The sequence below is a fragment of the Typopeltis vanoorti genome, chromosome 25, assembly GCF_054136105.1.
Source record: "Typopeltis vanoorti isolate ZY-2024b chromosome 25, IOZ_Tvanoo_1.0, whole genome shotgun sequence".
Lineage (NCBI taxonomy): Eukaryota > Metazoa > Arthropoda > Arachnida > Uropygi > Thelyphonidae > Typopeltis > Typopeltis vanoorti.
Window position 1 is genome coordinate 36,335,827 of NC_143573.1, and position 19,167 is coordinate 36,354,993.

The following is a 19,167-nucleotide window of genomic DNA, read 5'->3' on the forward strand; positions in this document are numbered from 1 at the left end:
ACTATATTTACTAGAACTCTCCCATTCCTCAACCTCTCAAAAAGTTGTGCTGAGTGAAAACCTCTAGAAAATTAATTTAATACATTTAGTGTAAATCAAATTTAATTTAAGACAAATACTATTACAGCAGTATTTAACAGGCAAACACACAATACCTGAAGACTCCACTACAATTCTTTCAACTTGGAATAAACAATGTAAAACATGCCAGAGCTCATCCAATCCATCAAAAATTTCCAAAGAACTGAAAATAAAAAGTCACGCAATAAGTTCTTAACAATTCAAGAACAGATTGTATGGATTTGTATGTGAATGCAATGCTTAATTATTATTAATAATAATACTAGCTAACCTCCATGGAGCCAAAGCATTCATCATAGGAGGTCTATGCTCTCTCGCTCTCTCTTGCAAAAGAGATCAAACTGTCTTAAACCCATTCACAGTTTCTGCACTCACCACACTTTTAAGTAATGCATTCCACTCACCAATCAATCTGCATGCAAAGAACCTGCTTCTCACTCCCCTGCTCACATCCTCCTTATACAGCTTCCAAAGACATGGCATCTAGTTCTACCATTCCCTCACTCCTCTAAGAAAAATTTCCTCCAATTTAATCTGGTAACAATTCCTCACCAACTTATATGACTTAATCATATCCCCCTCTTCTTTTTCTTCTATTCACAAGGCTCAGTAAGTTACATTCCTTCAATCTCTTCAAGACATTTGACATTCCATAGACCAGACACTAACTTAATAAACTTTCTCAGGACCTTCTCCAATACATCCTCATCCCCATGAAAACCAGACAATCAAATCTGTGCACAGTAGTCCATATGTGGCCTAATCAAAGCCTTTTTACAAAGGAACCATAACTTTTTTACTTTTGCATGTCAATGTCCTCATCATTACTGCCATAATCTGTTGGGACATTCTTATAATTTTAGCAATGTGACTCAAACTTCAAGGCACTGCCCATCATTACTCCCAGATCTTTCACTTTCTTCAAAATTTCTCCATTAATTCTGAACTCCGCATCCTAACCATGTCTACCAAATTTCAAGACTTTGCACTTTGCAACATTAAACTGATAGCTCCATTTATTTTCCTACTCACACAGTCTATTCAGATCCTCCTGCAAGGCCAAAGCATAGGGGTCTACTTCTCATAGCTCTTCCCAACTTTGCATCATCTGCACATCTCCAGATAAGCCAGTAGAAATGTCATTAACATACAAGTTAAACAATAATGGTCCCAAAACAGATCCCCATGATACTCCACTAGTGATCATCCTCTTTTGGATACCACTCCTCCATGCACACAACCTGCTGATACCTGTCCACACTGTTGTATATGCATCTCCTTTATCAAGTGAATGTGTCACCTTGTTGTAACACATAAGCAGATTACTAAAAAAAAATTACCTCCCCTTAACAAAGTTACTATCATCAATCCACTTCTGAATCTTAGTCCTTACCACTGTCTCTAACACCTCAACAACAACAAACCCAAGCACATAGATTGGCCTATAATTTATAGCCTGTCTTATTCCCTCTCCCCTGTTGTAAAGTGGAACAATTTTTCCCACTCTCCATTCCTTTGGGATTTGCCCTGTTGCAAGATGCATGTTATAAACAGGTGTGCCAAAGGTACCATTAATTCCAATTCTAGTAGTAAGACTTATACGTTGGTTAGACATAACTGGTAATTAATTTACGGAATTAACAACGCATATAAAGTATATTAATTAAAGATAGCTTTAATGAATTAAAGCTATCTTCATTAAAGCTATCTTTAATTAATATACTTTATATGCGTTGTTAATTCCGTAAATTAATTACCAGTCATTAATTCCAAAGAGAATTCCCTCAAGACACGTGGCAATATAATGCTAGGTGCTATTACCTTATTAACATCAAGTTTACTTAATTCCTTATATACGTGGGTGGTCTGAAAAGTTCTCGGCCTAACAATGAAAAAACTAATTTATAATTTCAAAATTATTTTTTATTTTTCAACATAATCTCCCTTAAAACTAATACATTTATTCCAGCAATGCTCCAGTGCCATTATCCCTTCTCTGTAGTGGTTCTCAGTAAGATCTGCAAAATACCACTCTACAGCTGCAATCACCTCTTGATTCGAAGAAAAACGCTGACCAGTGAGGAAGATTTTTCGTTTTGGGAAGAGATAGAAGTCAGAGGTAGCCAAATCTGGGGAATAGGGTGGATGTTCCAACAATTCATAGTGCAGATCCCTTAATTTTCCCATTGTTAAAACACCTTTGTGGGCAGGAGTATTGTCCTGATGAAAGATGATTTATTTTTTCTGCAACCCGGGTCTTTTCTCACGAATTTTTTCGTCTAGTCTGGTTAAAAGATCGGAATAATATTCCCTGGTTATTGTTTTACCCTTTTCAAGATAATTAATAAACAAAATGCCTTGAGCATCCCAAAACACCGATGCCATGATCTCGTCTTCTTTGGCACTGAACAAAATGGCTTCTGTCCGCTGTTTTGACTGTTGTTTGGATTCTGATGTGTACTCATGAATTCAAGTCTCACCCATAGTAATAAATCAATGCACAAAATCATTTTATTTTTGTTAAAACTCCAAGCACTGTTCAGAGTGAATGTGTCACTCTGAACCGAGATTTTCATGCAAGTGCGTTTTTGATCTACATGACACCCATCTTGCGCAAAGCTTTTTCATTTGCAATTCTTCATGCAAAATGTATCCTACACGTTCTTTTGAAATGCCTATAGTTTCAGAAATTTCACGCACTTTGATTTGCCAGTCATCCAATACCATATTGTGCACTGATCAATGATTTCTGGTGTTGTTACACTTTTTGGACGTCCTTCACGTGGATAATTTTCAAGGCTGGTACGGCCATGTTTAAACTCGGCAGCGCATTTCTTAACTGTTGAAAACGAAGGAGAAGAGCGCCCATAACACCAAAAGAACTTCAAATGAATTTCTTTTGGTGTTAAACCTTCTTTTACAAAGAATTTTATAACTGCATGATAATCAATTTTATCCATTTCAAGGGATACAGACAACACTTTGGGTTATGACAGCTGTATATAAAAAATTATTTGATAGAATGACTTGCAATTTCACATGGATGCTTATGACAGATGTACCAACTTAGAAAAAAAAAATCTTGCCAATAGTGTTGCCATTTATGGTTGAGGCTGAGAACTTTTCAGACCACCAACGTACTTCTTGATCATTTCCCATCGGTCCCTCCTCCATCATACTCTCTACACTCCAATTTCTCCTGATGTTGCCTTCACAAGGATGAAATACATTGATAAATTGATCACTGAATACATCAACTATATCCACAGCATTGGTTACCAATCTGCCGATAGTCATTTTCCCTTCTACTTGCCACATATTGAAAGAACTCACTAGGATTTTTCTTAGCTTGATTAGCTAATTTCTTCTCATACTGCACTTTTGCTGTCTTTACCAACCAAGTCATCTTCCCAGCCTGCTCTTTATACTCTTCATGCAACTGATCATTACCAACATTCATCTTGTGTTATGTTATATCCACAGTGCCTTCCTCCTTCCAGATTTCACTCTTAATCTCTTCATGCATCCATTTTATTCCTACCTTGTTTAGCCTTTTCACATTTGGGATACATTGAGACAATGCTGCTTTAAATAGCTCTTGTTCAACCCATGCAGTGCCTGTCTGTCTCCTTTCCATGTTATAGGTCCAGCCTAAGCGTTCCATAATCACCAACCTTGTAGTTCCACATATCCCTTCTTCATAAGTTCTCATATGACTGCCCACAACCCAGCTAATCACTTCATGGTTACTCTCACAAATCAGGAAGAGGAAGATTAGACCCACTATTTGCAATCACATCCTCTGATGATATAACTAGATCTAAGACTCTTAACCCTCATAAGCCCTCTATTACATATTGCCTAAGACTATTGTCCCTTAAGAACTTGAGAAATCCATTCTCCTTATTCCCTGATGCTATTTCTTTATTGCAATCAATTTGCCATAATTAAAATCACCCATAATGATCAGCCTTTGCTTGCTCACTAAGGCAAGTTGCCTATACATTTCTTTGTCTCCACATTCCCTGACCTGCAGCAACACTACACCAAATATCTCATTCTGTCAACCTAACAGTTGACAGAATGAGATAAATCTTCACACTATACTGCTTCAAAGCCATTGCCACTTTTTCCCCTGGTATCTCAACACTGCATAGATATAATTCCTCTGCTACTATTAACAGCACTCTTGCCTTTCCTATCTCCTCGAAAAACATAATATTCCTTCATTTCTATTTCCATCAAGAAGTCATTCTTACCCAATCACTTATTCCAACTATTTTCAGGCACATAAACTCAATAGATGCAACAATTTCATCTCCCTTATTTCTAATACTCCTAATGATAAATAAATATAACAAATCTTTTTTTGGTCTATAACCAGTCCTACTTATGTGGCCCCATCTGTGACTTCTCTTCATCTGCTTCTGTCTGCTCACCTTCTGTCCCACTCCCTGAATTCCATCCCATTTATTTCAGGTCACTCCATTCCTATGCTGACCATCCACATACATGCATTCATTACTACTTTTAGAATCCAGTCTCCTTACACATGGACATTTCTGACCTCCCTGGCCCATCCTGTTTCCCTGCTTAACTTTCATTCCTGTTCTCACATTCTTCTCTCATTTACAAACACACTGGTCTCACCTGGTCAACTCTCCTGCACATTCACATCATCTCTGACTTCCACTGATATCTTGTTTGCCTCACTCATTACACTTCCAGCAGCAACCTTTCCACATGACTTACTCCAAAACCATTCAGATACAGTCCACTGCTCTTATGCAGTTCCACTCATCCTTCAAACTCATCCCAACACATTCATAAACTGCACTGCTTTCTCTTCACATATTTCCACTAACATTCATTCAAGATCTTTGCTCTCCCCCAGCAACTCATCATTGTCATACCTTGGCAACACACAAACTAACCTTCCTATCCTGTTTTCTTTAACTTTCCTCAATAATCTTTTGATATCTATTCTCACATTCTACCCTTGCCCCACCATTTGTTTATGTGTTTATTCGTTTATTAAATACGTTTATTTTCGTACATCTTTAGACAAAAAGTTTCAAATACAGTAATATATTAATACATTTTTTTCAATATTTACCCATAATGAAGAAATTTAATTATGAATTCTTATCATCGCCACCACCAAATTCCTGTTATACAAGGGTGGTCTGAAAAGTTCTCGGTCTAACAATGAAAAAACAAATTTATAATTTCAAAATTATTTTTATTTTTCAACATAATCTACCTTAAAACTACACATTTATTCCAGCGATGCTCCAACGCAATTATCCCATCCATGCAGTGGTTCTCGGTAAGTTCTGCAAAAAACCCCTCTAGAGCCTGCAATCAACCTCTTGATTCAAAGAAAAATACTGACCAGCAAGGAAGAGTTTTACTTTTGGGAAGAGAGAGAAGCCAGAGGAACCCAAATCTGGGGAATAGGGTGGATGTTCCAACAATTCATAGTGCAGATCCCTTGATTTTCCCATTGCCAAAACACCTTTGTGGGCAGGTGCACTGTAATGATGAGAGATGAGTTTTTTTGTTCTGCAAATCAGATCTTTTCTCATGAATATTTTCGTCTAGTCTTATTAAAAGATTGGAATAATATTCCCTGGTTATTGTTTTACCCTTTTCAAGATAATTAATACACAAAATGCCTTGAGCATCCCAAAACACCGATGCCATGACTTTTCCTACTGATGGAACCGACTTTGTCTTCTTTGGCACTGAACAACTGGCTTCTATCTACTGTTTTGATAGATATTGTTTGGATTCTGGTGTGTAATGGTGAATAAAAGTCTCATCCATAGTAATAAATTGATGTATAAAATCTGTTTAGTGCTTGTTAAAATGTTCCAAGCACTGTTAAGAGATTTTCATGCAAGTGCGTTTTTGATCTGCTGTGAGCAAGCGTGGCACCCATCTTGCACAAAGCTTTTTCATTTGCAATTCTTCATGCAAAATATATTCTACACATTCTTTTGAAATGCCTATAGTCTCAGCAATTTCAAGCATTTTGACTCGTTGGTCATCCAATACCATATTCTGATGCCAACAAAAACCAAATGCTTTAAGAAGGTCCTGTTTAATAACATTATGTAAATGATATCAATTTTGTGTGATAATAAAAAGATTTGCTTGTGAAAATTTTTTGTATGCACCATGCACATACTTGGTGCTTAAGGGTCAAAGCTGTATAACTGAGAGGATACTTCCACATAGGCTTTAGAGGAATCTGGAGAACCGACCAAGGCTTCTGACCTAATGTCCAATCCTCACCTTCTCGTGGTGTACCCTGTTGGGTATCTACCTGGATACTGAACAAATGAAGATGGGCTGGCAATTTGGGATTTAGTCAACCAAACTGTATTCTTATTGGCTTAAACCAATACAAAATGATGGTACATGACAAAATTAAATGCCGGCTGGGGCATCGCCCAGTTAAACAAGGCCCACCATTGTTTTCACTATGGAACCAAGGCTAACAGTGAAAAGTCAGCTACTGGAACAAATCTGAAAGCACACCCCAACTCAACATCACCAGAGTTAAAGATTGGTACTATCAATATAAGAAGCCTGAATGGCAAAGAAATGGAGCTAACTGAGGAATTAGATAAGTACCAGATCGACATAATAGGGGTGACTGAAACTAAAAAGACAAAAACTGGTGAGATCTTTCTGAGCAATAAATACAAAATGTTATATTCAGGAAATCACAATCAAGGAAAAGAAGGAGTAGCCATAGTATTCAACACAAAATACGAAGCTAATCTTTTGAATGGCAGGCAGTCTCAAGTAGAGTGATGTGGGCTAATATCAGAATGGGGAATTGGACAATAAGACTTATTTGTGCCTATGGTCCCACAGAAGGTTCTAGGTAGAAGTGGAGAAATTTTTTGATGCTCTAGAAAGAGCAACTGACACAATGAAAAAGGAAAAGTTGGTCCTTGTTGGGGATCTAAATAGCAGAGTAGGAAATGATTGTCAAACATACAAAAATATTTTGGGAAAATTTGGAGAAAGGAGTAAAGCTAATAATAATGGCAAATACCTGTTGGATTTCTGCTCAGAACATGGACTAGTTATTACTAACACCATGTTCCAACATAAAAATGTGCACAAATTCACATGGAGAGAAGAAGCAAGAAATAAGAAAAGTCTCAATGACTATGTTATTGTTGATAGTGATGTTTTCTCCTTGGTGCAGGACACCAGTGTGAACAGAGGATTTGAAATTGGAAGTGATAACTATTCAGTCTTGAGCAGGTTAAAATTGAATTTCATATTGAAAAGAATATGTAAGAAAGTTTTAAAGCAAATAAAAGTTGAGCAGCTCTCAGATGTGAATTGTAGACTAAAATACACATAGATTATTGAAGAAAAAATGAAAGAGCCTGAGAATAGGAATCAAATCTTGGAGATTAAGTGGCAAGCCTTGAAGAAAACCATGTTTGATTCAGCCAGAGAGGCATGTGGTGAGGTAGTCTGCAAGGAGAGAAAAATCAGAACTCCATGGTGGACACAGGAAGTTAAAGAGACAGTGAAGGAAATGAAGAAAACATATCAAAAGTTCCTGGTAAATAAGTCAGCTTTTGCTCTTAGAGAATACAGAGACAAATGTAAGAAAGTGAAACACTGTATAAAACTAGCTAAACAAAAGCCATGGGAGGGCTTCAGCAAGAACATAGAAAATAAATATCAAGAAGGTGGTAAGATATTCTGGAGGTTGTTGAAGAAGCTTAGAAATGGAGGAAAGAGTGCTGTAAAAGGAGTTAGAGATGATAAAGGTAACATGAAAACGGGAGAAAACGATACCCTTGAAGTATGGAGTAATTACTTTGAAAAATTGCTAAATGAAACAAGCAGTGATAGCAGTGGTAAAAAACACTCAACAGGCATACAGTCAGGAATACATATCCATACTTGAAGTAGAAAAGCCATCAAAGGCTTGAAATGTGGAAAGGCAGCAGGAGTAGATGATATTCGACCAGAAATGCTGAAGTATGGTGGTATAAAAGTCTTACAGTGGCTGCACTACATAGTTCAGAAATCCTGGACAGAGGGACGAATTCTCGATGATTAGAGTACAGCTCTCATAGTACCCATATATAAAAAGGGAAATAAAACTGAATGTGAGAATTACAGAGGTATTTCCCTACTGAGGTTCCTGGCAAGATCTATGCAAGTATACTTGAGAAACGATTGAGAAAAATTGTGGAAGAAAAGCTTGGTGAAGAATAAGCTGGATTCAGGCCAAATAGAGGCTGTCAGGATTAGATCTTCGCTTTACGACAAATAGTTGAAAAATCATGGGAATATAACAAAGATCTGTATTTAAGTTTTGTTGATCTATAAAAAATGACAAGGTGCCAAGAGAGAAGCTATTCAATTCGCTACAGTTATATGGTGTCAATGGGGCATTATATCAAGCAATACTTAGTCAGTATTTGAGTTGTAAGTCAGCAGTTAGAATTGAAGGAAGTACAGGAAGATGGTTTAATGTTAAATCTGATGTGAGACAAGGATATACATTATCCCCTCGGTTATTCATTATCTATATGGATGACATTATGAAGGAAAGTGGTATTAAACATGATATCAGAATTGGAGATGTTAATGTCAGATCTTTGCTTTATGCGGACGATGTTATACTTCTAAATAAATCTGCTATAAGTTTGCAAGATTCCCTGACTAAATTGAATAACTGTTGTAATAGATATGGTATGAAGGTCAGCATTAAAAAGACAAACACAATGAAAATAGGTAGAATTGTTGAAAATGTCAACTGTGTTGTGAATGGGGAACCTGTGGAACAAGTAAAACATTTCAACTACTTAGGCACGATTTTTAGTGAAGATGGTAAATTAAATATGGAAATAGACAAAAGAATCAATAAAGCTGGTATGGTAGGCATTTAATTGAATAAATTCATATGAAATAAGATTGAAATTAGTCAGAACACTAAATTAGCTGTATACAAGACAGTCTTCAAACCAGTTTTAACTTATGGATCTGAGAGCTGGGTCAGAAGTAAAACACTTGACTAAAGACTTGAGACCACAGATATGAGAGTCCCTGAGAAAGATTAGAGGCATGAACGGATGGCATCAATGGCAATATCATATTAAAAACAAGGATATTAGGAAAGACCTTGACATTGTCAGCATCCAGGAATGCGTTAGCAGAGCTAATCTCAGGTGGTATGGTCACTTAAACAGAATGGGCGAGGAAAGATTAGCAAAACAAGTGTTCTCTGCCAGGTTGGCAGGAAAATGACCCAGAGGAAGACCAAGATATAGGTGGATTGATAACGGGAGAAAACGATACCCTTGAAGTATGGAGTAATTACTTTGAAAAATTGCTAAATGAAACAAGCAGTGATAGCAGTGGTAAAAAACACTCAACAGGCATACAGTCAGGAATACATATCCATACTTGAAGTAGAAAAGCCATCAAAGGCTTGAAATGTGGAAAGGCAGCAGGAGTAGATGATATTCGACCAGAAATGCTGAAGTATGGTGGTATAAAAGTCTTACAGTGGCTGCACTACATAGTTCAGAAATCCTGGACAGAGGGACGAATTCTCGATGATTAGAGTACAGCTCTCATAGTACCTATATATAAAAAGGGAAATAAAACTGAATGTGAGAATTATAGAGGTATTTCCCTACTGAGGTTCCTGGCAAGATCTATGCAAGTATACTTGAGAAACGATTGAGAAAAATTGTGGAAGAAAAGCTTGGTGAAGAACAAGCTGGATTCAGGCCAAATAGAGGCTGTCAGGATCAGATCTTCGCTTTACGACAAATAGTTGAGAAATCATGGGAATATAACAAAGATCTGTATTTAAGTTTTGTTGATCTATAAAAAATGAAAAGGTGCCAAGAGAGAAACTATTCAATTCGCTACAGTTATATGTAGTGCCTTAGACGATAGAAATATAAGATCTGTTAATGTTGGAGTCTTGACAAGTAATAGACTGATTTGGAGGAAAATTGTAGATAAGAAGTTAGTAATGAGGTAAATTTTTCATGTAGTACTATCATATCCTGTACACCCCTTGATACATGTCAGGAATTTGATGATGACATCAAAGAATTAAGAGAATGTTCAAAAGTTAATGGTACCATCTTTGTCATTTTCCTACTTAATTACTTAAATAATAAAATTAATTTGGAAAGTATGATAGGTTTTTTTTTTATGTGAACCTACTAAAAGTAGGAAACCTACTGTACATTTTTAGTATATTTCTGGGAATTTAGACACTAAACTGTATTTCTTTTTCAAGCTACTTCTGGTCTCCAATAATTGGAGTTGTAGGTTTCATGCAGGACAATGAAAATCATCTTCAGCTAAAGATTTTCACAACATGGATGTTGCAATGGGATTCAAACCATAGCTTATTGATTACAGAATAGAGATTATATCTAATCAGCCAACCAGGCTAGCAATAGTGACATTACTGCAAAAAAGAAGATGTTGTGCAGTAGCCTACAATGTCTTCTGATGCTGAAGTAGTGGGCCTTATTGACAGAAAACAGTAGCACTATCAGATAACATACCATTTACAAAAAAAAAATGTGATTTTTTTCCCCCCAACCTTCTTGTAACACACCCACCCACCCACCTTGGGGCTCTCACTGGCTACAGGGCACATCCCCAGGTAGTGGATGGGGTGGTAACCCTGAGTACCATCTACTCTGGATATCAAGACATCTCTGAATATATGAATAAAGAGCCATGGACCCAGTGGTTTTGAGACTGAAGATGCCATGTGAAAATATTGCTGTTCACCAATCCACAGTAAGTGGGTGTGGTGAATTATGACCCAATCTTCCAAGATGAATCAAAAAGGAATAAAATGGCCCTCATTTCCCCAGAGGACAGATTGTTACTACCTATGGCAGCAGGCAGTTAAACATGAAGGCAGAGGGTGCTAAGAATCCCCAGGTAACCGGATCATGCTGCCACTGGAAACTAAACCTTGGAACTTTAAACTGTAGAACTCTAAACAGTGAAGCATGGCTTACTGAACTAACTGAAGAGCTAAAATGACTAAAATGGGACATTCTTGGAGACTGTGTGAAGCTAGACGTAATGGTGAAGAAATTCTTAATTAAAAAACGGAGACATACTGTATTATAGAGGCCAAGATAAAGAAAGAATCAGTGGAGTTGGATTCATGATTAACAAAAAATTGAAGAGCAACATAACAGAATTTGACAGATATATATATATATATATATATATATAGTTTTATGAAAAAATTGAATGACTAGAACCGAGATTTAATTAAAAAGGTTTTAATATAAACACACTACTAGTTTCGGCCTGTAACAGCCTTCTTCAGGTGACATTATAAAAGAAAAAAACACTAAACATTGAGGGTTAAAAGACTATGAACAACATAGACAGTCTTTATACATAATTAGCATGAAAACGTTGTAGTTGTATTTGAAGCTGTTCTTTCATTTGTTGCATTGTTGGGAGAGTGCGTGCTTGCTGCATCACGTGAACGCCAGTACATGATTACAGCTGAATGACTATCTGGGAGGTTGTAGCTTAAGTTGTTATTTAGATGAACAGGATTGAAGATGATTTCTCTCAATTCCACAATTTTTCTCTCTATTTCGTCACTGCAACAGAAGATGTTTGTAGATTTTTCCCAGCAGACTTTGTGACTTTGGTTATCATCATTAGGATTAGCCGAGAAAGCACGCACTCTCCCAACAATGCTACAAATGAAAGAACAGCTTCAAATACAACTACAACGTTTTCATGCTAATTATGTATAAAGACTGTCTATGTTGTTCATAGTCTTTTAACCCTCAATGTTTAGTGTTTTTTTCTTTTATAATGTCACCTGAAGAAGGCTGTTACAGGCCGAAACTAGTAGTGTGTTTATATTAAAACCTTTTTAATTAAATCTCGGTTCTAGTCATTCAATTTTTTCATAAAACTATGTATGTTAACCAAGTCAATGATCATTCTGTCATATATATATATATATATATATATATATATATCAGATATATATATATATATATATATCTGATCGAATAGCAAGTATTATTGTCCAAATCTCTAAAAGATAAACTCTCAAGATTATCCAAGTCTATGCACCAACAGCAAGTCATATTGATGAAGAAATTGAATCATGATGTATCCAACTTTACAATAAAGGAAAACATCATTTTAGAATTCTAATGGGAGACGAGACTTGAATGCCAGAATTGGTATACAACAATCAGATGAAAGCTCAGTGGGAAATTTTGGATATGGCATGAGAGATGGATAGAGGAGCAAGGCTAATAGAATTTGCAGAAAAAGAATACTGTATGTCATAAATTATTTTTTTCAAGGAAAAAAAAAAAAAAAAACAGGAAGGGAACATGGAAAAACTAGTGAAATTAACTTTATCCTCAGCAATAAGAAAAATGAAGAAAAATATCGTTCAGGAATGTTCTTTTATCAACTCCTTCAACATTCGAAGTGGCCATCATATGGTACACAGTAAGATTCAAATAAACTGCAAAAAAAAAAAAAAAAAAAATGTTTGAAGATAGCAAAACATAGATGTAAACAAACTCAACATTAAAAAAGATATATTCCAATATGAAAACAATAGATTTAAAAACTTATTATATATGACAATGCTGATAGATCAGAAAGTAATGATATTATTATCCAAAACATTTTACAATGCTCACTTGACCACAATGTATGGTCACAGAACAGAAACCAGACAAAATTTCTGAAGAAACAAAACAAAACTGCTTATGAAGAAATTAAGAAAAATGAAACAAGACAAAAAATGAAAGAAAACTGAATATACTGAATTGTGCAAAACAATCAGAAAACGTATAACAGAAAAAATAAGAAAATTCAATTCTAAATTCATAAAATAAACAATTGAAAACTGTAGTCTCAAAAAAAAAAAAAAAAAAAAAAAAAAACCAAATAATTGATGAACAATAATAAACAGATGGTTGCAGTCAAACAACAAGATGGAACTATAACCAGAGACAGATAGGCTATAGCAAAACTATTTGAAGAAATTTCCTCATTATTATATCAGGATGATGAGTTAAATGAAGAAGACACAACAAAATAACTGAAGTGCCACAGATTTTACCAGAGGAAGTTATATGGAGCATTCAAAGCTTGCAAAACGGAAGAGTTGCAGGTGAGATGGAGTTACGGCCTAACTTCTAAAAGCAGGAGGGGAAATGATCTACAAAATCTTGGCAAAACTATTTACCTTATGTCTAAAGAAAAATGATGTACCAAGGACATGGAAGACTACCCTAATTCTGATACATAAAAAAAAAGGTGAAGTAGAAGACTTGACAAACTTCTGGCCCAACAGCCTGCTTATCAGTGGTTTATAAAGTAGCTCATAGGCGTCATGCACTCTAGAACTAGCATAACCAAAAGAACAGACAGGCTTTCAAAGTGACTTTAGTACAACAGACTATATTCAAGTTGTATAATAGATTATCGAACAGCGTAAGGAATATGGGTTACCATTATGTCTTGGTTTTATTGATTATGAAAAAGCTTTGATTCAGTAAAAATTTGTGCAATATTTAAAGCATCACAAAACCGGCAAGTGGAGGAGCCATATGTCAGGACCATCAAATCAGCATACAACAATGCAACAGCAGCAATTCTTTTCGATGAAAACATCTCTACTGTGGAAATACAGAGAGATATAAGACAAGGTGACAATATCTCCAAAATTATTCATAGCATGCCAAAAAAAATATTCTAACTTCTTGATTGGGAAGAAAGAGGTCCGAAGATAAATGAAAGATATTTAAACCATTTACACTTTGCAGACCAATATCCATGAACTCCAAATTGCTAGAAAAAACAGCTGGCCTAAAGATAAACCTAAAGAAGACCCAAGTTATGCTCAATAGCTATGTCCAACCAGAAATAATAAAAATCAATAATGATAAAATTAATCAAGTAGATCATTACTTAACAACAGATATTAATGGAACATGTAATTTCATCCATGATATTTCATGGATGAAATTACAAGATGCATGATGCTTGGGTGAAAAGTGTTTGAAAATTACAGTCAATATTCAAAAGTCAAGTTTTTTACTGAAAATTTTTTAATCAAAGTATTCTTCTATATTGACATATGGCTGTGAAACATGGACACTAAATGCAAAGGAAATTCAAAAATTAAGCAGAACACAATTTAGTATGGGAAAAAGTATGCTTGGTATCAAGACTGGATCATGAAAGGAATATGTGTATAAGAAATCAAACCAAAGTCTCTGACATCATAGGATAGAGAGAAACATCCAAAGTGGCAATAGTCTGGGCATATTGCTCAGATCAACAATGGACAAAAGAAGTACTGGATTGGATTCCACAAGAGGAAAACTGACCACAACGCCTAATTAAATTACAGCGGACTGATGATATCATCAAATTTGTAGGAGTGACATTGGAAAGGAGGGCCATGGACAGACAGTTTTGGAGTAATCTTGGAAAGGCCTTCATCCAGCAGTGGACTGAAAACGGCTGAAGAAGATGATGACGATACATACATATTTTATTTATATATATATATATATATAACACTGACAAACATCACAACTTACTGAAGTTGTTTAGCACTTTGTACTAAAGCAGCTACAAAATTTTTGCTTGCCCAAATGTCACCAACCTCTTCATAGGTGTCTAAGATAAAATAAATCAATTTCAATGTTCCTTTCAAAAGATCACCTAAATGAAGAAAAAAAATTATAAAATTAAATATATATTTCAAGATGAAGTGTTGTAATAAAAAATAACAAGCACTATATTTTAAAATATTAAATAACAAAATGAATAAAGTGTGAAAACTAAGTAATTCTCTATCATTTTATACTAGGTGAAACAAAGTAGAGTTTAAAACAAATTTTATTCCTGTTTTCATCCATATCATACTTAAATGCATGCAAACAAACAAAAGTATACAAAGTATTATTTTCGATGGATAGCACATATTTGGATAGCTAAAGGGAGGTAATGTTTTAGTAATCGACTTCGATCTTGCAAAGGCTTTTGATATTGCTCACAGACAAGATTAAGGATAAAAGAAGTACTGGCTGGATTGGATTCCACAAGAGGAAAAACGACAACAATACCAACCTAAATCACAACGGACTGATGATATCTTTGGTTATATTATAAATTAAAGATGCCAAGAAATTATATTTTTAGTTATATCCTTTATCTAAGTGTAAGCAAACAAAGTTTGCTCATGAAGTAACTTCATGACATGGCAACTCATATATATATATATATATATATATATATATATATATTGTGTGTGTGTGTGTGTGTGTGTGTGTGTGTGTGTGTGTGTGTGTGTGTGTGTGTGTGTATTTATAAAATTAAAATTTAACTGACTAGAACTCGAGAAGGTATAACAAAAAACTTTAATAAATCACAATTAGTTTCATCAGTGTTCTGACTTCTTCAGGTGAGTAAGAAATAACATAAGACTTATAAAAATAACAAGGTAAAAAACATGGACTTTCCAGCTTAATAAAAAGAGGCAGAATAGTAACAGTCATATTTGAATAGGTGACCACGTGCTACTGTTGGCATGAGTTGAATGTGCATGACAGCTAATTTTAGAGCGTCAGTATTGGATTACTGTGCTATGGGAATCAGACAAATTGTAGCTTAGAATGTTGTTCAAGTGTGAAGGGTCCAGAACTATTTCTTTGGATTCTATAATTGATCTTTCAAATTCATCCTTGCATATATATAAATTGGTTGTGTGGTCCCAATCAACTTGGTGTGGCAGTTCTTTGAGGTTAGAGTTTGTGGAGAAGAGAACATGACTGGAAAGGGCTCTCGCTCGTGTTCTGCTGTAGGAGATGTCACATCTATGTTCCTCAAGACCAAGTGAAATAGATTTATCTGTCTGTCCAAAATAAGATCGACCACAGTCGCACATAACTTTATAAACACCACGAAAATGCAGTTGGTTGTGTTTTGGTTTTGGTCGACTCAGAAAAGAACGAAGTTTTGGCAGAATGGTATAGCCGGTCTTTATGTTGAATTTCTTCATAATCCTAGATAGTTTTGGGGTAAGAGAGCTGATAAATGGTAACTGTATATGAGTGTAGGGTTGGATTCATCTTCTTGTTGAGGTTGTTGGCGTGGTCTCAAACGTTTAGTGATGTTACGAGATGAATATCCATTATTTAAGAAGGTGTTTTGCAGGAAGTTAAGCTCTGTTTGAAGGTCTTCTTCTGTGGAAGTGAGACATCTTGCTTGATGGGCAAGGGTGGAGATGATGCCCAGTTTCTGAAGAGGGAAGTGATGAAAAGAGGCATGCAAATATCTATCAGTGTGGGTGGTTTTTCAAAAAATTGAAAATTTAAGACAGTCAGGTAATCTACTGATCTTTAGATCCAAGAAGGGGAGAACGCCGTTAATCTCTAGTTCTGATGTTGATTATTTAAATGGTTTAGGAAGTTTTGAAGTTCCTCTAAACCATGTTCCCAGATAAGGAACATGTCATCAATGTAGCGTAACCACAGTTTAGGTTTTAAAGTAGCTACAGAAATAGCTCTCTCTTCAAAATCTTCTAAAAAAATGTTAGCTAAGACTGGGGATAGAGGACTGCCCATAGCTAACCCACTTGTTTGTTTATACATTTTATCTTCATAGCAGAAATAGCCGGAATTGATGCAGTGAGTTAGAAGAGCAAATATTTTCTTAGAAACCTTGTCCTTAAGAAGAGTCAGAACTTCATCTGTAGGTACATTTATAAAGTTATGTACAACTGTGGTCGACCTTATTTTGGCAAGACAGATAAATCTATTTCACTTCGTCTTGAGGAACATAGATGTGACATCTTCTACAGTAGAACATGAGTGACGGCCTTTCCAGTCGTGTTCTCTTCTCTGCAAACTCTAACCTCGAAGAACGGCCACACCAAGTTGATTGGGACCGCAAAACCAATTTATATATCTGCAAGGATGAATTTGAAAGACGAATTATAGAATCCAAAGAAATAGTTCTGGACCCTTCACACTTGAACAACAATCTAAGCTACAATTTGTCTAATTCCCATAGCGCAGTAATCCAATACTGGCGCTCTAAAATTAGCTGTTACACACATTCAACTCATGCCAACAGTAGCACGTGGTCACCTATTCAAATATGACTGTTACTATTCTGCTTCTTTTTATTAAGCTGGAAAGTCCATGTTTTTTACCTTGTTATTTTTATAAGTTTTATGTTATTTCTTACTCACCTGAAGAAGTCGGAACACCGATGAAACTAGTCGTGATTTATTAAAGTTTTCTGTTATACTTTCTCGGATTCTAGTCAGTTAAATTTTAATTTTATAAATGTATACATCCCAAGTCAATCCTAATTACAACAATATATATATATATATATATATATATAAATAAATATAATGCATAGCATTATACATGTCTTTAAGGATATGTGCATTGTATTATGGGATACTAAGGCAATTGATGCAAAGTTATTAGCCTCTATATATGAGTTGTCCTGTCATGAAGTTACTTCAAGCACTAACTTTGTTTGCTTACACTTGGATAAAGGATGAAACTTGGCATCTTTAATTTATAAGGCTTTTGATAAATTACTCCTTAAGTTGATCATGAAACTAGAGCAGATGGGGTAGGATATCAGACCAGCGCATTCAATTGGAGATTGGTTATCTGGATATCTGCAAGCTGTGTATGGGGAGAGCAATATCCCAGAAGAGAGGAAAGTAACTAGTAGTGTGCCTCAGGTGTCTGTTTTAGGGCCACTGTTGTTTAACTTATATGTTAATGATATTGGGGATGAATGGTAATATTGACTTGTTTGCAAATGATGCAAAGTTGGGATGAACTATGAAGAGTAGAACAAGATGAGTAAGTAGGTATGGGAGTGGGGATGCAAGTTCAATGTTGCAAAATGTAAGGTTTTAACATTTTGGTAAACAAAGATGGGATGTAGAATTTACTCCTGGTGGGGATATATTGTTGAAAGTGGAGGAAATAAGAGACCTTGGAGTGATGGTGGATAAGGATCTAAAATTTAGAGAAGACATTGCCAAAAATGTCAGGACAACACAATGAATTCTGGCAATGATATGAAGGACACTGACTCGTAGAAGTACAGAGATACTGGTTCCATTGTATAAGGCCTTGATTAGGACACAGACTACTGTGCACAGATTGGGTCACCAGATTTTCAAAAGGACAAAGAGATGTTGGAAAGAGTCCAGAGGCCAAGAAATTATATTCTTGTTTTTTAATCCTTAACCCAAGTGTAAGCAATGTTTGTGTGTGAAATATCTTCACAACTGGGCTACTTGTATACAGAGGCTAATGACTTCACATTAATTGCTTTGGTATCCCATAATGCCAAGCACACACCCTTTCAGATGTATATAATGCTATGCATTATATCTTGGCATCATTAATTTATAGTATAATCAAGGGTGCCAAGAGAGAAGCTACTCAAGATGCTACAGTTATATGGTGTCAATGGGGCATTATATCAAGCAATACTTAGTCTTTATTTGAGTTGTAAATCAGCAGTTAGGATTGAAGGAAGTACAGGAAGATGGTTTAATGTCAAATCGGGTATGAGAGAAGAATGTACATTATCCCCTCTGTTATTCATTATCTATATGGATCATATTATGAAGTGGTATTAAACCTGATATCAAAATTGGAGATGTTAATGTCAGCTCTTTGCTTTATGCAGACGATGTTATACTTCTAAATAAATCAGCTACAAGTCTGCAAGATTCCCTGACTAAATTGAATAACTGTTGTAATAGATATGGTATGAAGGTCAGCAATAAGAAGACAAAGACAATGAAAATAGGCAGAATTGTTGAAAATGTCAACTGCGTTGTGAACGGAGAACCTGTGGAATAAGTAAAACATTTCAGCTACTTAGGCACGATTTTTACTGAAGATGGTAAATTAAATATATGGATTAAGAGAGAAATTAGTCAGAACACTAAATTAGCTGTATTCAAGACAGTGTTCAAACCAGTTTTAACTT

General features: G+C 35.5%; 1 protein-coding gene across 6 annotated transcripts in view; it reads right to left on the minus strand.

Annotated features, from left to right (window-relative positions):
- The window catches only part of LOC150092666 (protein saal1), a 226,446-nt gene that overhangs the window by 78,823 nt on the left and 128,456 nt on the right, over positions 1 to 19,167 (minus strand). For all 6 annotated transcript variants that reach the window (XM_090414561.1, XM_090414560.1, XM_090414559.1 and 3 more), the window contains exons 9-10: positions 14,727 to 14,850; positions 156 to 244 (exon numbers count right to left, since the gene is read on the minus strand). In XM_090414561.1, coding sequence (XP_090270687.1) covers positions 156 to 244; positions 14,727 to 14,850 — 213 coding nt within the window. The remainder of the gene's footprint in view (positions 1 to 155; positions 245 to 14,726; positions 14,851 to 19,167) is intronic.